Source organism: Filicampus tigris, chromosome 6 (genome assembly GCF_054856515.1).
Source record: "Filicampus tigris isolate MCC_2025a chromosome 6, RoL_Ftig_1.0, whole genome shotgun sequence".
Lineage (NCBI taxonomy): Eukaryota > Metazoa > Chordata > Actinopteri > Syngnathiformes > Syngnathidae > Filicampus > Filicampus tigris.
The window spans coordinates 10852457-10874424 of record NC_141222.1 but is presented as its reverse complement, the minus strand read 5'-3'; the positions used below and the strand labels follow the sequence as shown (position 1 = coordinate 10874424).

General features: G+C 41.4%; 2 protein-coding genes across 3 annotated transcripts in view; one reads left to right on the top strand and one right to left on the bottom strand.

Moving 5' to 3' along the window:
* lrpap1 (low density lipoprotein receptor-related protein associated protein 1) overlaps positions 1 to 913 on the top strand; it is a 14308-nt gene extending 13395 nt beyond the window's left edge. Inside the window, exons 7-8 of the mRNA XM_086033740.1 lie at positions 295 to 471; positions 598 to 913. Coding sequence (XP_085889866.1) covers positions 295 to 471; positions 598 to 666 — 246 coding nt within the window. The 3' untranslated portion in view covers positions 667 to 913. The remainder of the gene's footprint in view (positions 1 to 294; positions 472 to 597) is intronic.
* Positions 806 to 21968, bottom strand: dok7b (docking protein 7b). Of its 2 annotated transcripts, none has more exons than XM_086033737.1 (12): positions 21872 to 21968; positions 21718 to 21763; positions 21035 to 21102; positions 20408 to 20558; positions 16440 to 16640; positions 10267 to 10386; positions 8483 to 8596; positions 6529 to 7373; positions 5623 to 5697; positions 5223 to 5268; positions 5020 to 5151; positions 806 to 4628 (listed from the first exon to the last, which is right to left on the bottom strand). In XM_086033737.1, exons 1-12 carry the CDS (start codon positions 21923 to 21925, stop codon positions 4489 to 4491), a joined length of 1992 nt encoding a protein of 663 aa, XP_085889863.1. In that variant the 5' UTR covers positions 21926 to 21968; the 3' UTR covers positions 806 to 4488. The 2 variants fall into 2 exon arrangements, with proteins under 2 accessions (XP_085889863.1, XP_085889865.1); XM_086033739.1 differs by having other exon boundaries at positions 8483 to 8593; positions 21872 to 21967.

The window sequence follows — 21968 nt, the reverse complement described above, 5'->3', positions numbered from 1 at the left end:
TTTTCACTTTGTGGCCCACAAAAACAAATGAGAACTTTTTTACTGAATGTTTTATTGCTTGTTTCATTTTGCCATAAAATCTGGACCAGGATTGCAATTTTTCTTAACTTTTACCAGGCCATTCCAAGCATTTTTTTTTTTTCACCAAATTCTTTGTATACAATAGTTGTATACGTTGTACTGAGGTGACTACACATGTATAATGGTTTTCCCATTCGTAAAGGGCCTCTGAGGGAAGCCATAACTACAATGTATGATGTCAGTATTTTTGGTTTTTTTTTTTTGTCCATTTAGGAGGAGCTGCATCACTTTGAGACCAAAGTGGAGAAGCACAGCCACTATCAGGAGCAGCTGGAGCTTTCCCACCAGAAGCTGCAACACGTGGAGGCTTTAGGAGACAAACAGCACATCATGAGGAACCAGGAAAAGTACAACACCCTGGCTGAGAAGACCAGGGAGATGGGCTACAAGGTATTTCAGTTTTCAAGGGCGTTCACTGTTAACGTCAGTCTGAGGTTAAGGATCATGTGTGCTTACTCCACGTGTTGAGTTCAAATCGAGTGAGAATTCAAAAGCGACAAAATGTTGTTCTTGCAGATGAAGAAACACATGCAGGACTTGCACAACAAGATCTCTGGTCAGGGTCTGGCCCACAATGAGCTGTGAGGACCTCGCTCGTGACAATGCCGCTGAAGGATCAATGAATTCAAATAAGTCCCGCGTCCCCTCTTATACAAACTCAGTTGAGCCACTGTCACACCATTTTTTTGCGGCCTTGGTGTTTGCATGTTAATTTGTTGTTGAGTTTATGAATCACAGAACAAATTGTGTTTTTTTGTACATACATGAAAACGATTTCCCTATAAACCGACATGTTTTTGTAATAAATGATCAGATTTGTTGTTGTTCGAAATCAGTGAAGTTGTAACAATTGATCTAATGTTCAGAAGCAGCACGCAAGGAACAAATCACAAAGGCTAACGCAAGAGTGGGAAAAAAAGGAAATTGTAATGTTTTACCTACACAGTGGCCGGCAGTTTCAAATTGGTTGTTACTTCTTGGATCTGTCGCAATAGTCTGGAGACCAATATGTGTAAACAAAAATGTTAAGGAGTGAAGAGGCAAAAACATTGCACCAATCTATAATGTTTAATAAAATGTGTGGCGACAACATACAAAGAGTAAAAGTTGAAAAATAGAGTTTAATATCATCCGTTAACTTGGCATGAATAAAATAGTTTGCTATTTACAAACATGGTCGGGGAAATCCATCCCCGCAGTGAAATGAGCGGACTACTGCTGAGAAAATTGGAACTTCCTTGTGACTCAGCATCATAAGCTTCCTCCTCAGACACACAAGTCCCATAAAAGTAAATTGGGTCAAATATGAGCCTATTTGTCTTGATGACATCAAGACGGGGGTGGCAAATTGGATCACACACGCAGAGCTTTGCCATTCATCAGTTTGCACCCTCTCCCGGACCGTAAGCATCGGCATCGATTACTGTGATGAATAATGGTACTGGCTGACTGATCACTCTCTCCAGTCTCTCTGGATTCGTGAACTGCGCACCTGAGAAATAACTCAGAAGCTGCTTTTTCAATCGAACGCACTTAGGCTCTGATGTGGAATGATTTCCAAGCACGCCGGGCCTCCAAACAGTCAAATGACAGGAGGGCCCGAGTTTGTCATGTGATCATATGGTGTGCCCGCTTTGTGATAAAAGATACAATTTATATGATGTCGGCTGGGGATGAGGCTTTAAGCAGTGCTCCACTCGGTACACATGTTGGAAAAATAAACCAATTAAAAGGGTGACTTCTCAATATATTGCTGAACAGCCATTCTCTCCTACAAAAAGAGTCTCAGCGGATTTAAGTGCCATGCAGTCAACAAAAACTAATATAAATCTGATATACAGAAAATCCTTTTCTTTTTTTAATCCAATTCTCAGTCTCTTAGCCAATGAAATGCACCAAAAAATACAGTGAATGTGACGCTGTCGAGAGTTGGATATCCGGAATTTTTTCGCGGAGTAATGGAGGCACAGTCGATCGTGGTAGCTCTGATGTAAGTCACGGCAGTGATATAGACCAGTGTTTTTCAAACTGACCAGTGTGCCGCGAGATATTGCCAGATGTGCCGTGGGAAATGATCTAATTTGTGTGCCTGTGCGGTCTAGAGCTTGGCAGCATAATCATGTCTTTACTACATTGTAGTACTCTTCCATACCAGCAGCAGCAGCAAGAAGCTAATTGTCGTTGTTTAGAAACAAGCGAATTAGTTGTTGTTGTCCTTTCGACTTTCCCCATCAGGGGTCGCCACAGCGAATCAATTGCATGCTTGATTCGCATCTTTGATTTGGCAAAGTGTTTTACGCCGGATACCCTTCCTGACGCAACCCTTTGTAGCAGGGCTACAAGCGAATTAGTGACGCATGTTTATCCAAACAGGCCCATGTTTCACAAGTCTCAAAATGAAACATTATAAAATACTTTTTTCTTTGTGTTTATTTAATTCCTACACAAGACATTATAATATAACGTCATCCTTCAATGTTAAAAAGATGCTTATATAAACAATATAACACTTATATTGTTAAAATAAGCATTTGTTTCACTATTTCAGCTGGTGGTGTGCCGCGGGATTTTTTTCAATTAAATAAATGTGTCTGGACTCAAAAAAGTTTGAAAAACACTGGTATAGACAACACGGTGACGGACTTTAAAGCCGTGAAACCATCCAAACGTGATGTATGGTTAAGATATATGTTCGGAGACAATGACGATTTCAACGTCTTTGTAAGAGAACATGGTAATTACCACTCTATTTTTTTTTTCAATTAAAAATAGTGCTTCACTTGCATCTTCGATTGAAACAGTAAAGATGAATAAACTCGGGCATGTGTGAAAGCCACATGTCTAAGATATCAAATTCTTTTAGAATTATGTTTCTGCTACAGGGGCTGAGATATTAATTATTCTGTAGGTGGCGAAAATGTCAGGTATCCAACGGTGACTCGAGAAGATGACCGTAGGTTTTAGAGAGATGTCTCACAAGGGGCTTCAGGCTTTAATGGGTTAAACCACAAATATACCATGAACTCTGGTCCTCAAACATTTTAAAGGCCAGTCCCTGTAAAGTGAAAACAAATGTCTTGCGATAGATAGCAGAAATGTCAGACTCTTTGATGACTCCTGCCAAGCTAACAGCCATCTAGCCTTGAAACTAATGTTTGGCAAAGCCAATGCTGTTTAAGCTAAAGTAAGCCAAGCTTCCAACTTTTCATTAAGTCAAACACTCTGATTTTTATTTCTGCTTATCGTTGCACGCAGGCGATGAGAGAGGAATTGAATTGTGTCGGGATCGGAGTTGTTTATGATGACCACTTTGTGATCATGTCATGCCGTTGCCAGTGAATCCAACGTTTCTCTTCTCTCAGCTTTTTAGCCCATATCGTGGCACATCTAAATTGATGGGAAATGTTACAACATATCTGATATTAGGGCGATACAAAAAAAAAAAAAAATCGAAAGAGTCGTCTACTACACCGTATAAAAACACAAAAAAATGTGAACTCAAAATTTCAAGGCAACAAACTTAAATTTTAAATTGGACAAGTCAACAAAATGTTTTAAGTTTTGCTGTTAGGAAAATTGGCTTTACCACATTTCACAACAAAGAAATAAGAGTTTACCAAACTGAGTAAAAACAACTTGGTAAATAGTTTTGGAGCAAACACCTTGCCTAGTTTGTTGTGCAACTAACATTGTTGCCATAAATGTCAATAATTTATATTTTAAAGTTGTTCCAACTTAAATTACTGTTAGCCCCCAAAAATACAACTAGTTTTACTTTTTTTGTAGTGTATGGTCTTTCAAGCCCATTTTATCCTCCAAATGTGGACCTCCATCATGGCGGGCAAACAAACACCAATCACGTGATCTGATCGACAACTATCTATATTTCCATAATTAAGTGCTATATAGTTCTCAGTCTTTGCACATTATCTTCAAACAGGTACAATGTATTGAAAAAAAAACATCTCTGAATTCACTTTACAGGGTGTTTAAAATACACTATACAGCATATTATATTTGAACTCGCGTTACCTTTAAAAATAAATGGTTAGAGATGTTTTTAGTTTAGAAAAACACAAAGAAGCTAGGGTTTGGAACCATCTTTTGGCATCCACGACCATAATAGAAAGCCCCAAACATATACAGAACCACAAATAGCTGAGTTTTCAGGAAATAATGGTGGTTTAAAACAGCACAAATAGGCGGGAGATTACTGTACATCATCCACACAACAGACTTTCTAGGAATTTACCATACCATACTGGACATTCATTTTCTAAGTGGAATGAATTGTTCTGCAATTCCTGATCAAGAGCAAAACTGGATGTTGTAGGGAGATGATGAGCTTATTCGTGAAAAACTCCAGTGAAAAAGCGCTGAACGTCACCCACCTGGGTGGTAACAAAGTCAGCGCAGTGGCCCTCGCCGCCTGTTGTCCATCTGAGTCAGTTGGCCCTCCCTGCCCAGTGCATACTCCACACCCACTCGCTGAGCTGTTGCCATGGCGCCGTTGTTTCCATGCGTGTACCTAACAATGGAGCCCTCTTCTGGATAGGAAAGCGGTGGCAGTGGGGGAGCAAACAGAAGAATTACATGTACAGTTACGTGTCCTTTTATACCACTCCGTTTATGATCATGGTTTATGATGTAGCTTTTGTACATGCACTGTGATGAAATTGAATATGTGGCTTGAGGTTGTTGAATATTTACTAACTGTATAGTTTTTCTTAGCAAATAAAGAAGCTACTCCAGCGTTTTGTTGCGCCATAATTGGAGAACACTCATCACGTTGTTGCTAATTCGCACTCTCGTGAGAGTAAAATGACCTCAAAATGGCGGCCCCAATAAGCACGACTTTGATAGCCTGGGAACATGCTTTCACCTTTTTGGGCAAATTAAAGCATACACATAGTTTATTTTGAGTGTGATAAAACTTACCGCAGGCTGACTGTGGCCTGGCTGTGCTCAGTGTGATTGGCTGCTCAGGGCTGGAGGGTGGCACCGAGGACAGCGTCCTAATCAGATCGACATCCTGACGATCATGGTGATCCCCTCTCACGCCCAGCTGGTCTGTGTGTGGACACATCCGAGTTGATGACACACTCTGACAGTGGCACAAGCAGACTGTTGAAATAACACACCTGGTAACTCAGCAGAAGGCCATGGACCTGATGAGGAGTTGCCAACCTAGCAAGCAAGCGTATGAATAATTCAGTTATTATTGGGCAGCACAGAGGACTCATGGTTTGCATGTGCGCCACAAAGTTGAGCGAGTACGGCTTCCTTTCTCATGCTAAAACACACGCATGCCAGCCTAGGTTCCTTGAAGACTCGAAATTGTCCGTAAGTGTGAGAGTGTGAATGGTTGTTTGTCTATATGTGCCTTGCAATTGGCTGGTGGCCCAGGCTGGCCCCGCCTCTTGCCCAGTCAGTTGCAATAGACCACCGGGTGGTCTCTTGTAACAAAATTGCTCCTACTTGTTTCTCTGGAATATTTTAGGAACTATTCTGAATCCTTAAGACTAATCTATCAAATCTTACCTGCATCAGCAAACTTCTGCTACTTGCTCTGCGCCACTGCTCTGGTGTGATGTAGTTATCAAAGCCATGACAACACTGTGCAAAAAGACAAGAGTTGACGGAAAGGCAAGCAATATTGTTTGTTTAACCCAGTAAATACTGAATAAACATCATTAATCATACTGAAGGTGCGTTGTTTTATGACCAAAAACAAAGTGTTTTAATTTTCTGCACACTGAGCTGGTGACACTTTAGAATTCAGGACAGAACACATAAAGAACAGCCATTTGTCATTCAGTCAACAGCACCACTCTCTCTCTCTCTCTCTCTCTGTGTTTCTGCTAGTTTCATCACTACTCAGTAAGTTAACAAGTCCACTTTTGCTGGATATGCAGTGCACGCACACACCCAAACGAAATGTTAGAAATCACAAGCCGCTCTGATGATAATGTGCTTTTTAAACACAATTAAACACAAGGCCAGCGGTCCTTTCTGAGAGCCTTTGAGTTATCAGACAAATGTATCAAAAGGAATAGAGCAGCTCCTGGCAATGTCTGACAGGAACGCATGCCATGTTCTTCTTTTCCTTTCCTCCACAAAAGTGTCCGGTATAGTGGAACCTCTAAACACAAATGCCCCTAAGGCCATACATACTATTTGTATCCAAGCGTAGATGTTTTTGGGGACAAAGTTAGAGAGAGCAGATGGTTTTGGACGCATCCAGAATTGAGCTAGTGAGTATATTGGCAGAATTACAATGAGAGGAAGCCTAAAGGTATTATTTCAATGTATTGTATATACTTTGTTACATTTTGGTTTTGCGGTGTTAGACTTTTCTCATTTAAAAAAATATGCCTCAGCTCAAAAAGGTTGTGAAACACTGACCGTGTCTACTCAATAGTTCTACTGATGTGAACCCTTCAGTACCTGTCTTTCTTCAGAAAGCGACCTTCCAGCTAAGAACAGTTGCCGGGGGACGGACTTGTCCTCATTGTCTACAGGGGGCGTCCTGTCAGTGAGCCAGGAGAGCGAGCCCTGCATCAAAGCCTGACGCTGAGGCTCCGACCCTGGAATGCCTTCACTCAGTCCTTGGTCCTGACTCGCAAGCCGATCCCTGCACATGGTGCCTGTTTCAGAGAGGTGCTCCTGAACTGTCGAGGGGTCCCTCAGGGCCCTGTTCTGGATCAGACTCCTGGGCGTATCATAACGTTGTCTGAGCAGGCCGGAATTCTGGCACTCATCACCAAACCCAGACTCTTGAGGGGTGCACCGGCAGGGGCCACTGCTGTGCTCCTGGCGAGACGTGGACTGGGCAGGTGAAGGCGGAGAATCTTCGGGGGGAGGGGGAGGTGCAGAGGGAGGAGGAGCAGGTAGAGTGGCCAGGGAGCCAAATTCCTCTCCTGCTCCCTGAGTGGCCATGTCCACACTCCCTGTACAGGAGGAGAAGCTACCTGAGCTCCCGGTCGCTATCCCAATGCCGCTGTCCAATGAGCTCTGGCGCCCGCTGTCATGGAGACCACGAGGGTGGGGTTGCGTGGAAGATGGACCACAGCCCCCCATCACAGCAGCATACAGGCGGTCATCAGAAGCGGTCAAGGCCTTCAGCGTGGACGAGCTCGACGCCGTCTCGCTGGGGAGGTACAACTTGGCTAACGGCTCTGCCCAGAAAGGACGCCGGCTCCCGTAGCTGGTGTCTGATTGGCTGGAGGAGGAGCTGGAGATGCTGCTGCGGTCGTCCGTGGCAACAGATGTGCTGCAGCTGTAAGTGGAGGCTGAGAAGAAAATCATCAAAACCTGTTCAGTGACTCATTGACTGAGCTTAAAGGGGGAATCAACCCAAACATTGTTTCCAAGAATATGTACTGAGCAGGCCCACTAGTTGAAACAAGGCATTCTGATTAATATTGCGTTTGTGGAATATGAGTTAAGCAACAAAATCCAGCCCTTTTTAGCCATCTCAGGGGGCGGCCATTTTCTCACTTTTGTCGACTGAAAATGACATCACAACTGCTCACGGCTCAAGATAACGACCAATCACGGCAGCCATGATTGGTTGTTACCTGAGCCCTGAGCAGTTGTGATGTCATTTTCAGTCGACTGAAGTGACAAAATGGCCCTCCCTGAAATGGCTAAACGGGTGGATTAAATCTTATTCCACATATGCAATGTTTATCAGAATGCCTTGTTTCAACAAGTGGGCTTGCATAGAACATATTCTTGAAAAAAATAAGTTTGGGGTGACTTCCTCTTTAAGGACTTAACACTTCTCTCATTACCGTCTGTAGAAATCATGAAAGCGCTCATCCAAAACATTATAATCAGCATTAATGACTTGTGGCCCTTAGTCAATACACACATTATTACGACCAGGATGGCTCTGTAATGGCTCTGCAATTAAGACCTGACCTGTAGAGCAAATGGCTCTCAAACTGGGGCCCAGGGACCCCTGGAGGTCTGCAAACAGTAGTTTGGGAGTCCACAAAATAATACGTGAAAAATTATGCCGTATGCATGTGTCAAAAAAAAAAAAGAAAAAGAAAAAAAGAAGAAGAAAATGCATGCATATGTGAAGATGTAATAAATAAATTACTCATTTCTACCTTAGCTTCGGGCTACTTAAAGATTGGTGATTGGTTGGCAACCAATTCAGGGTGTACCCCCGCCTATTGCCCGAGGACATCTGAGATCGGCTCCGGCCTCCCCGTGACACTCGTGAGGATAAGCAGTTTTATAATGGATGAATGTATGGATAAAATTAAGACATATTTTCCAGTTTCAAGGTGTGTTATGACATTGAAGCCGTATATTTTGAATGCACTAATTAAAATCAGACTTTCTACCCAGCAAAAAATTTGAGAAGCCCGGTGTCGATAAGATTTACCTGTGCTGCTCGCAAGACTGCAAGTTGACAGCATGCTGAGTCTTTTTTCCAGCTCGGAGGCTTCCTGATTGAGCCGTTCTTCAACTGATGCCGGATCAGATTTGAGGTGCTCTGCTTTTATAGCAACACAGAAAAGAATATTGGTAAACCTCTGTGCGGAGAAATATATCAGTATGCACCAATTGGGGGGGGGCTTACAGAGCCAAACATCACTCATGAGCTATAGTCAACCATGTCCCCTGAAAGCTAACAAGCCAAGCACCTCTGTCTGTTATGAAAATATATGCAGCAAAATGTATTGTCCAGACTGTGCAGGTATTTAGCATTTTGTCCACAGTTTTCCTCGTTTCATTTTAACATTGTCCAATCACAATTCACTCATGCACTGCAGTAGCTGAAAGTGCCAAAATTAAATAAATAAATACACCATTCAATGCTTAATTTAAAATCTAATTAATTTATTGATTAATTAAAGTAATTAAATCAATTAATGACACATTTAAGAATACCGTGATCTATTTAATTCCATATTTAATTAATTAATGACTATAATTATTTATTGTTGCATTTATTTATTTGATTGATTTAATTCCACATTTAATTAATGAATGGAACACTTAATTAATCAATGATATTTTTAATTAAACATTGAACGGTGTATTTATTTATTTAATTTTCGCACTTTCAGTCCTCCACACAAATGAAGCTCAGTATTTAGCCAAATTAAAACAAGTATGCAGGATATAAAAAGAGCAATTAATATATCTTAACTCACTGCTAAAAACAAACTAAACTCATGTTTCATGTCTGCATAATGGAGAGGGGGAATGAGTTGAGCGTGAGCACCCGCACATTGCAGAGGGTCATTTTGTGCACATAGGTGACAACAACCCAACCCCTGGATGTGTGCCTCTCAGCTAATGCTTAACGTGCTGATGCTAAGTTTCTTCACAACACTTTGTGAGGTGTCAACTAACATCCCTCCTAGCGTGGCTAAGCTATGCTAATTTTAACAGCAGTGAAGGACGCCAGGCCCCACAGCAGACAGCCTTTACATTATTAATTAAATGTGGCATGGAAAAAAAAAACAGCCCGTGAAAACAGCCCATCACAAGCACGTTGGAGTGAACACCTGCTGACAACAACAGCATGCCGCACTAATGAAGATATCTGCTGAATAAATCAATAACTCCCTGACACTGTCCATCAAAACTACGTGAAGAGTTTTGCAGAATTTTTGTTCCATGAAAATATTTCAATATTATTAGGTGCAGGTTTTCTTCATGCTAGGGCCAGCAAGTGTCAACAATTACACTGGTGACTGGTGCTACGAATGCATTGACCCCTGTTGTGACTTGGCATTGTGTATCCACATTAGCAGGAAACTGGATCCGGGCCAAAATTTTACATTACTCTACAAGTGGCCGTGCACCAAGTGGGAATATTTTTAAATAGTATTGCGGTGCTCTTCCGCTGGCTGTTAACACGCAGGGGCAGCCACGGTGAAACAAGCACGTTTGTTAGATTCTATAAGAAGGTATTGTCGGATCTTTGCTCACATCCCGTGTCTCTCCTCAGATGTCACTCCTGCATGTCTTTGGCACACAGTGTCTTAAAAATGCACGTGAATTTAGCAACACATTTCACACAAGTCATGTGCAAAGACATGGCCTACTAATAGGCTGGCCTTAAAGGCTTTGACTATGAGGCGTTTCCGTTAGCGTGGCACCTGAAACAAATGCCGAACGCTTAACAGGCGGCAGAGCATGCACGTGTGTGTTGACCTGGCAGTGGAGGTCGCAGCCCATGCGGGACCCTGCTGGGGTTGATGCCCCTGACAATGCAGTCAAAGAGAAAATTGATCTGCTCTCCATCTGAGCAGGACAAGAAGAAAACTCCTGCCCCTGCAGCATAAGTGAAACATTGGAAGCAAAAGTTAGAAACATATAACTTTACACAAAAAATAAACCTTTACATTTATACCTTTACACACTACTCACAAAAAGTTAGGGAAAATTGGCTTTTGGGTGAAATTTCAGGATGAGCCTAAAATGCATTCAAACCTTTACAAGTGACCTAAATGTGACCTTCTCTGTGAACTAAATGTGACCTTCTCTAAGGTTTTAAATGTCCAATTGTTACATGTTTCAGTACTTTTTGCACAAGTTGCTGTTCTCTAATGACGATCTTAGTGGCGTAAACTTCCCCTTTAAAGAATAGAAGGAAGGTATTTTTTCAAGCACTGTAACATATATATGGTAATGAGCTGGGTTATGTGTTTTATAGTTATGTGTTGGCGTTGAGGGCTTGTGGCAAATATGTTATGTTGAGTTTGAGTGTTCCTATTTACAATTTCATACGCAACACTGTTCCTGGACGTGAGTGTGGGAATTGAGAGACAGCGAGGGAGCGCCTGTGCTGTTCCTGTTTCGATGTCAACTACGGGCGTACAACAAGCAGTTGCAAGTTTATCCGTTTTAACTGTTGATATGATGTTTAAATAGTAAATCAGTGTTTTGTTTTCAAAATGGCCAATCTCACCCAAAATTGACATATTTTCACGCCTGATTTCATCTTTTTCAATCTGAAAAATAAAACCTGGTGACGCCCGTGCTTGTGAGTAATGACTTGCAAATTGTGACATGACGCCTACAAATATGGACAGTGCGGATGGGAACCAAATCCTTACAATAACAAACATTTACAAATATTTAGTTATTCTGTGACTAGAGATAATTTTCTTAAATAATTCTCATTGCCCAAGGAGGCTGTCATGTGTAGGAATGTAAATTGCAAAAATTTTAAACATAGGGCTATAAATGCTATGTATGGAAATATTGTCAAAGTGCTGCTTAAATCAAGTGAACCTATACAGAAAGCAAAGAAAAGAAATCCAGGATGGAATACACATGTCGCGGAGTTTTTTTAATAAAGACGTCACGAATGCTCAATATAAGTATGCGTTGCGTTTTATAGTTAAAAATGAATATGGTAAGAGAGCCCATTCATTGGCCAGGAAACTCTTATGTAGCAACAAACATGACTTTTGGAAGGAGTTAAAACACATGAGAGCCTGTCAAAAATATCTGCCGAGTGCAATTGATGGCATCCGTGGCACTGATGACATCTTAGAGCTATGGCGTCAGCACTACGGTGGATTATGTAATGGTCTTCGGCGTGAGCCTTTTTGCCTTGAATGATGTTGGCCATGCAGAAATAATAATGTCAAATGAAGTTCTCAAAGCTGTCACTAAACTGTCTAATAATAAGGCTTGTGGGCAGGATTGTGTTACAGCTGAACGCTTAAAGTTTGCAAGTGCAAGGTTAGCACCACTGCTCTCCATTTGTCTCACAGCCGTTCTCTCTCATGGATTCTTACCTGACACTATGCTAACTGTGTTATCGACCCCAGTCCCAAGGATAAAACTGGGAAGGTTGGCAATTCCGACAACTATAGACCTATAGCGCTTGCTAGCGTAGTGTCAGAAGTCATGGAATCAATCATACTGGACAGGATTTCACAATTTGTTACATCTACTGATAATCAATTTGGGTTCAAGGCTATGTTGGGCACAGACATGTGTACCGTATATATGCATGAAAAGAAATTGTCCAGAAATACAAGCGACAGAATTCATCAGTTTTTATGTGTTTTTTAGATGCTTGTAAAGCATTTGATAGGGTGAATCACCAAAAGCTTTTTATGAAATTGATACAGAGAGGTGTTCCCAAATACATTGTGCGGATTTTAATATAGTGGTATGAAAAACAAACGATGCAGATTAAGCAGGGGAATAACGTGTCCAGCCCATTTAATGTAATCAATGGAGTCAGGCAGCGTGGAATTCTGTCCCCAGTTTTATTCAACTTGTGTATGGATGAACTCTCAACAATGCTCGAATCATGTAAGACTGGTTGTGTGGCTGGAAATGTAATTGTAAATCATTTACTATATGCTGATGACTTAGCAGTGCTTAGTCCGAGCTCTGCTGGCCTGCAGCAGCTTCTTAACATCTGTACTGATTACGGTTTGCAGCATGGCATAAAAAATAATTCAACAAATAGTGCGGTTATGATATGTAGGGAAAAGGTGGACAAACACATGAACTAGCCTCTTTTTCATCTGTTGAACGCAGTTCTCACTGTAACCGATAAAGTTAAATATCTCGGGCACATCGTCACTGCCAACATGGCGGATGATGATGATGATATTTATAGGCAATGTAGAATTTTGTATGCTCAGGCTAATACACTGATGCGCAAGTTCGGTTCATGTGCTGATGATGTAAGGTTGACTCTTTTTAAGTCATACTGCACACCTCTGTATACAGCCCACCTATGGATTCAATAGAAAAGAACCAGGATGTACAGGCTACAGGTGGCCTACAATGACGCATTGCGGATGCTCTTGAGAAGACCTCGATGGACTAGTGCGACTGAGATGTTTGTCTCCGCACGAGTGAACACTTTGCAAGCGGTACTACGAACTCTAATGCACAGTTTTATTTGCAGGCAAGGAAGGTCTCAAAATGAAATTTTGGTGTCACTCACAAACATTTGGGTTAGTGCAATTCGCTACCAGTCGGACATGTGGAAACACTGGTATGCCTGTCTTTTTATTGTGTGATAATTTATATTTTGTTTGTGCTGTTTTTGTATGTTGTTTTTATTTGAAGTGGACCTTGATTGACTGATTGATTGATTGAATAACACATTTCAAAGGGGCTCTTTCTGATAACCTTCTGATTTTGAAGCCGTTAATGCAAATTATCCAAAAACTTGAACATACTGACTTTGTGCGTGTTGAAGTGACAGCGGAAATGTTTAACATTTTAACACGTGAAGCTGTGTTCTGTGCATGTAGTGCAGCATGTAATTAACAAATACAGGTGCATCTTAATGCAGCAGAATATTGTAGGAACGTTTATTATTTGTTATTATCATTTCAAAATAGATTTCACTTGTTCAATTTGTATGTGAAACTCATTATATACAGTCAATAAACAAAGAGGAAAATAATTTTCTTTTCAGAGGGGTTTCTTATCCAATATCGATATTGTGTCATTTTGATTGTACCTCTTTTTCTTGAGTTGGTCATTTTGGTTTTCCATTATGTTGTTATTTTGTATCGTCAAAAGTATATTAAATATATATATATAATAACCTACTACCTTGTGTGTTCAAACGTTGTGTCCTTTTAGTATCACTCCAGTCCTAAAGGCTTTGCACTGACTCCCAATTAACTGTAGAATCGATTTTACAATTTTGCTACCGGTCTATAAATCACTGATTGGTTTGGGTCGTGAATACATGAATGAAATGCTGATTGAATATAAACCCTGTACGGTTCTGAGATCTGCAGACTTGGGTCAATTAGTGGAACTGAGAGTTCAAGGTAAATATGGTGAAGCTGCATTTAGCTCTTACGCTGCACACAAATGGAATAAACTGCCAACAGCAGTCAAGCCAGCCCCGAGTGTAAATGCTTTTAAATACAGGTTAAAAAATTGGCTTTTTTTCCTCATACCTTTGATTAAGGTCCTCTAGACAATTTTAAATCTTTTTTTTTCTTTTATATATTTTAGAAACCCACTTTTATTTCTTTACTTTTAAATGTTTTTAAAGTTTTCTGCTTCCTTGTGTATGAAATGTTCTATAACAATAAAACCGCCTTGCCTAGTAATTTTTGTAAGCTGCTTTTGTTTTTCTCTGCTTTGCTTTTGAATGTCATTAATGTTGTGTTTGTAAACACCTGTAAGTGTTGTTTCCTGTTTCTTGTGTGAAGCACGTCGAGTTGCCTTGCGTATGAAATGTGTTATATAAATAAAGCTGCCTTGCCTTGCCTTGCCTTCAACTATCTTTTTCTGCGCGAGCGTGTGTGCGCGCGCACCGAAGGACATGGAAAAATTGCTGCCATAGCACGCTGGGCTTTGAATTACTTTCACCTATCACACGTTTGACAGCTTTCCAAACTCTGCAGCAGATCATTTATTGCTGCCTGCGGATGGATTTGCGTGCCTTTATATCTGTGTCCTCGTTCATTACAGAGGCAACGCGGATGCGTGTGAACCTTAGTGGCCAGGAACGGGCTCCTCTCCAAACATCGATTAGAGGGTGCCGCTGGCTCATTACAACCGCTCGCCTACCAATGTAAAGTGTGTACGCTTTGACACTGAGGAAGTCAGCAAGAATTTCGTCACATTTATGACGTTCCAAAGTCATTATTTCCTTTTCCTTGCCAGTAAAAGTGCTTTGCACCGCAAGACTGTCCACTGCAGTGTGCGAGTGCGTGTCGCAAAGTTTGTCATGTCACTTCGGTTGTCAACTAAGCAGCCGGAGGTCTTGGTTGGAATCTGAGTGCTGACTGTGAAAGTGCACGAGTGCGCATGGTGCCATTCAAGGGTGAATTATCTTTCCGCGACAGATTTTGATGACCGAGACACGCGCAATGATTTTTTCCCCCCGCGCACTAAAGCGTAAAAGGCTCCCAGGAAATGAGGGTTATTTGATCGTTGATTACTTCCAAGTGCACTTTTCCAAAAGAACAATTTACCGAAAAACTGTTCATAATTATTTGTAATTATTGCAACTCATTATTCTGCACCATTTGGTACTGACGAGGATTTGATAGTCAGCAAAAGTAATTGTAACTTGAAGGCAAAAGCCAGATGACATAAACAAATGAATACAGTGGAACATCAAGTGTCTCTCGTGTCACATATAATTTCAAATGCTCTCATACACAGACTCAGTTAATAACTTTGAGTGTGCATTTTGCTTTCACGTTACATGAAGCAAATTCAAAGCATGTGCACCATAAAACCCATGACAAAGGAAAGGCCGTTTTTTTTTATGTTTCACATTGGTTTGCTTCTTTTTAAACGTCAGCGATGAAAAGGACATTTAGTTGTTACTTAAAACATCAAGAAAGGTTCATTCAAATCTAATGATAGTGACAGTCTGACCCTGCAAATGATTATTTCTATTGGTGTAATTTGTCTATTTATTTCTTCCTCGGGAAAGAAGTTATTACCGAGCCTCAAAACTCTCGGTCCATTTGAACTAAACTTATTCCTGTCTTGAGTTCATTTACAGAAATCAGTGTTTAAATTTTGATTTCATAGCTCAATGAAATGTAATAAAATTAAAGGCTGCCTGGAGGCAACAAATTAACCTGAAAGAATGTGTTAGCAGAAATGCTCCATATTTCAGTGTCTAACAGACTTTGAACTTAGAAAGGTGATCACTTTCCAAAAAGTCTTCTTTTTCTAATAACCACATGTAAAACACATAACTAACACTGCGGTTATGTAACAAAAATTGAAATACTTAGTGTTGAATTCACTCACATGATCTCCTCTGTGATTCACTTACTGTTTTGTAATACAGCTCTGAGGCCAATGAGAAGACAAGAAAAGGCTGTTGCCACACCAGGAAGAATGTGATTGGCCGAACAAGCCTGACAAGAATTCCTGGTATTAATAGCCGTTGGTCATCGGAGCACGGAAACAAGAGACCGCAGAGCTCATGGTTAGTCGGGTAGGAGCCATGAGTCGACACGCACACACAGTGTACACATAAACACAAAGCAAATTTTGGTGGGACATAAGGAGCTGATCATTAGAATCGGGTGTGTTGAAACAGGTTAGCATATAAAAAAGGTTGGATAGTGGCTCACGACGACCGGACTTGGAGACCCCTGCGCTAGAGACACTGCGGACACTGGCTTCATTGCATCGATTTGATTTTGGCCCCAGTGATCAGTTCCAACAAAAGTCTATCCTAAATTTCCATTCGACACTCACAACATAAGATACACCTGCAGAATCGAATGAGATCCAATACCATCCAATAGAGCTGTATCACACATTGTGGCATTACAATGACATCAAAAGCTTGAAGTATTTACAAAGAAACATAAATACGTCGTTCCCTTCTGTGGTCAAGTCTTACTCACAGAATCCACAGCGAGTCCCGCCCTCAAACACAAAGCCATTGGGCACAGCGCCATATCGACGTAAAGTGGACAGCTTCCAGTGGCCAATGATGACGGGAGGGAGGCCCCTGGTGAGGGCCAATAGGTTGTTGCACAGGTGGAGAGAGGCGGGGCCAATCTCCAATTTGGTACCGGGCTCCACATTGACAGCAAATCGGTGGACTGCAAGGCCAAAACAGAGAGGGACAAAATGCGCGTAAGGCAAAAATGTGCACGTTCTCTATTCGCATTCACACAGGTCACTGTATTGTCAGGGGCCATTAATTAAATCCATCGCAAGTGGACTGCCAGAACGGTCCAGATGCTGGTGGACCGGCAATAAAACCCAAACTGAGGGAATGTTTTTCAAACCTTATTTCAGTGCAGATACTGTTTCTAAAAGATGACAAAGCCTCTCATTCAATTTCACAACAAGCCCATCATGCTTACTTTCAAAATGTGAAACAAAATGTTAGTAATGGTGGAAGCACAATTTCATAGCACGGGAAAATAAAGGAATAGATTAGTTACAGTGGGTTTCGGAAAGTATTCAGACCCCTTGAAATTTGTCACTGTTTGTGTCATTGCAGCCATTCGCCAAAATCAAAAAAGTTCATTTTATATCTCATTAATGTACACTCAGCAGCCCATCTCAACAGGAAAAAATCAGAAATGTAGAAATTTTTGCAAATTTATGAAAAAAGAAAAACTGAAACATTATATGGTCATAAGTATTCAGACCCTTTGCAGCAACCTTCACATTTAACTCACATGTAGGCCATTTCTTCTGATCCTCCTTGAGATGCTTCTACACCATTATTGGAATCCTGTGTTTAATTAAGATGATTGGAATTGATTAGGAAAGGTCTGTGAGTGTGACTGTTTGTTTGTCTTTGTGTGCCCTGTGATTGGCTGACAACCAGTTCGGGGTGTCCCCCGCCTACTGCCCGAAGACAGCTGGGATAGGCTCCAGCACCCCCGCAATCCTCGTGACACAAAGTGAAACATTTCAAGGGGTTTGAATACGTTCCGTACCCACTGTATATCTATGAAATTTTGATTATATTCTTAACACATTATACACATTTGTAATGACTTGAGCTTGACTAAAAGCATCACTATTCCAGTATGCAAACTTAATCAAATATAGTGCATATCATTAAAAAATAGATGTGCTTTGACAAGTCATCCCTACAATTGGCATACTACACGGGAACAATGTTATAGTCAGCTCATGTAATTTTCTGAAAGCCATTTAATGCATTTGAACACTTATACTACTCACATAAAATTTGCTATATTTGACCTTCAAGTGAAATTTTATGGTGAGTCTAAAATGCTTTATAGCTTTTACAGATGAATTTCACCTATCAAATATTTCATTAAGTTTTATACATTTTGTCGTTCTCTAACAAGCAGGCTTGGGGAGTTGGACAATTCAGGGTACCGGTGTTACGTATTGTATTCAGGATACAAAATAAAATGTAACTTTAATCCGTTACAGTTACAGAAAAGAGAAAGTAATCAAACGCTTCACTAATTCCCGCCGTCACAAATCACCAACAGCTTAACTATTTAAACACAACATTATCAAGATCACCTGCTCAAGTTGTCACTGGGAATAAAAAATATAAAACCTTTTTTTTTGCGGTTAACCTCCCGTATCATAGACATTGTATCAAAATTTCGAACGATTTGTTTGTGTGTGATCAACGATACATCAACAGTCACCTCGCCAAAGCGAGGCTTCAAACAGGATGTTCTCAGAGGGAAGTGGCCACCGACTGAGCTCAGTGTCAGTCATCAGCCAACACAGACAGAGAGACTGGAAAAGTCACAGAAAGGCATACAGTAAAAGAAGACATGCTTGTTCATTCAAAACAACAACAATGAAAAAACAAAAATAAAAAAAACATGTGTAGACGTCTGACGGAAAAATATGTCAAGCGCGTGTTGGAGCGTACTCAATAATGTAGCAATGCGCCCCCTTGCGCAAATTGGGACCCCCCCCCCACAGACGATGGCGCCCTACGTACTGTTGTCGGCATATAGCAAGGCTCAAAATAACTTTTTTCTTTGTGGAGCAATTTTGCTAATCAAGGACTTCATTTGAGGAGCAAATGAGTAAATTGAAGTTGCATTTTTTCCAGTTAATCCCAGAGATGCAAGGATTTTATTAAACGACAAAAATACAACAGTATAAGAGGGCAGTTGAATGTAGGGCTCCAGCTATTGAATATTTCAGTTTCCTACAGAAAACTAAACTTACATATATAGAATACTGATGTATTTGGGTGATGGTTACTCATCAAAAACATAAGGCTTCAAATACAAAAAGGTTTTAACAGCCTTTGTGCTACTTCACTTGAGCAGCTCGCATTTGAGCATGCAACACAACACAGTCCTGAAGGACCATGGCCGTGCATCTATTATTCATTTTCTGTTTGCATGCTCCCCTCCATTCATCAGAAGAGCCATTTTACAGCGGTGTAACACACAGAGATTGATGTAAAGATCGTGATTTGTCAAGATGGATTGATTCATCTGTTTTGTACAGTAGTCACGATTGTTTTTAAAAAGAAGTTAAAAAGAGCTTGAAAAAAATTCTCTCTCCTCAGACACGCCTTGGTCGGTCGCTGCCATTTTCCAGCACGTAAAGGACGGCGTAACTATACGCATTTACGTCAACACAGAGCATGCGCACCGCAGACGCAGCTATTCAAGCAGGCTAATGTACTCTGTGTCCAAATTCAAAGGCCGGGTCCTCCGAAGGCCGCATTTTCGGCCGCCGGACGTCACTTCCGGCGCGATTCGACCGCACGTGGTGTCAAAATTTACATTAAGCCTGTCCAAATTCGCCACGGTTTATGCGGTCCACAGAGGCTACATGAGAAGGAGCCTTTGAAGGCGTGGAAGGACCCAGCCTGCAAATTGTCTTCCTAGAATTTGGAAAGCACGTGTGGTCGTGTCACGCCGGAAGTGATGTCATGCGGGTGAAAAAATGTGGCAGAAAATGCGGCCTTCGGAGGATGCAGCCTGTGAATTTGGACTCAGCCTAGCCTCGGTGTGTTTAGTCTCAATTGTCGTAATAATATGCTTCAGAACGGCGCCAGGCTCAGACATGACTCGTGGGTACACGGCCCACCTCTCAATTTCACACACGCACACCCACGCACGCACGCACACAGCGATAGACACAGAGATTTTTTTAACTATTCAGAACAATATTCCGTCAGTGTTACGGGTGTTAGCGTTCACTCAGTGATTCTGTTATATTTGGCAGCTGTGCGTTTTGTCATATAAACACCGGCCCATTCGCAGTTTTGTGTTTTAATGGCATCGTTTGTGGGGCAAAATACACAAATTACGTTGCAAACCGTGATGCGAATTGCAAAACTGATTATTTTGAGCCTTGGTATGGGGAGTGGCGGCCTTTAGAGAACAGCAAGTTCTGCAAAAAGTAATGAAAGTTTAGAGTAGGTCAAAATGAAGATTTATCCTGGAATTTCACCTGAAAGCTGAATTTTCCCAACTTTTGTGAGCAGTGACTTTATCACACATTAAGCAATACTCTATGACAAACATGCTACATAACACACCTGTGGCGTTTGTCATGAGAACACATGGTTTCTCTCTCAAGAACTCTCCATTTCGAGGGACAGTATTCAGCATGAAACTGGTTAATAATCTTAAATGTAGTCTGCTAGACAGCGATGGGAAATCCAGGTCCAGAAAGTAAAAACCCTGCCACAGTTTGTCTTGAGCCACAGGTGCTCCTACTCAACCGGCAGATAAACGAGCTCAGTTGATTGGAAGCACCTGTGGCTCAAGACAAACTGTGGCAGGGTTTTTACTTTCTGGATCTGAATTTGCCATCTCTGCTACTAAAAAATGAATTGAAGCTTTCAAGGCTAGCGACTTAAGAGTCCACCTGTAACCCCGCCACTAACCTTCCCCCAGGCTGTAGCGTACACGGGCGTCCCAGGCCAGGAGAGCTTCTCGACTGTGGAAGCCCAGCACCAATGTGTGTGCCAGGCAGAGGATGGAGAGCGTGTAGCTGACGCCATCATAACCTGGCCCAGGTTCCACACCGTAGATGCCCTGAAAAAAAAGGCATATGTTGTATTGAAAAAAATATCTTTTTGGAATATATGCAGGTGTATATATTGTATAGGAGTACAACTGGAGAGCATCCTGGTTCGCCCCTCTCATGTAGCTAAATAAGGTATCTAAAATGTGTATTTGCTATTTTCACTGATTGCCTAATTGAGATCTGGACAACTTATAAGGAGGAAAAAAACAGGGACAGAGGCGACATGGAGGAATGTGAACGTGGGAGCGTTTGCGATGAAGCCACAATAGATTTGGAGAAGCAGGATATTCCCCATATATGGCCTCATTTGATATTGTAGCATTTTTGTTATTTTGTTCTGTCTTGCTCACGCAGGGCCCGCTGTCAGTTCTGTCCTGATTTGCTCGACAGAATTTGGAGGTTGATTGTGAGGCACATACAGTACAGTCCACATCTAAAGAAATTCACCATTAAAAAAAACAAACAAAAAAAACAAGCTGTGTACCTCTAGTGTCACACCAATACGCTCCTTGGCTTTCTTCTTGTCTTTGTAGGCCAGCACAGACAGACAGTCTGCAGGACACACGCACACAGCGTGACACAAGCTTTACACACTGGCAATCGCTTTGTGCTTAATAACATCACACAGAGTAGCTTTGTGTCATTTGAGGAGTGTGTCTGTCTATGCAACAGCTGCCATAGCAAACCCTAAAACAATGAGCTGATCCACTGGCACAGCTGAGAATGACAATCACTGTACTCCCCTGAACACGCACGTGCACACGCGCACAAGCACACACCATTCCAAGCATGTTTTGCCTTATTTCTCAAAGGACACGAGTGGCCTATTTTACACTGAAATGATGATGCCACTTTTAGCTATTGACACAATAGGCTTTCTTCCAAACAAACAGCCTAAGAACTCTTCCCCAATGCTAATTTCCCTGTCGATGTTCAAATTGGAGAATTTCCAAATTTTAAAATGACTTGATATTGACCCAAGCCGGTGATCTTTGGCAAAGCCCACGTGTTGGCACGCATAGTTGCATTAGCCTCTGGGAGGCGCACAACCTCCACATGTCCAAATTACGGTTTATGGTTATAAGCAAATATCCAAATAAGACTGTTGCAAATTGTCAGAGTAAGTGAATATATGCAAGACCAATTGAAGAAAATGAAAATACTTACCTGCGACCGGCGAAGGCTTCCGAACGACAACCCACCGAGTCTTCCACTGTTGAGTGTGGACACACACACAAAAACAATAAAAATGTCCTTAATCCTCATTGGCTTTAAACACATTGTTAAAGTTGATAATCAGATGAAGGGTTTAAAAATTCACCTTTTTCCCATCTCTAAACTTGACTTGTCCCTCCGCGACAACTGTATCCGTCATCTTCTGACATGGTTCCTAGCAGCTGTGTGCGTGTGCGCATGTA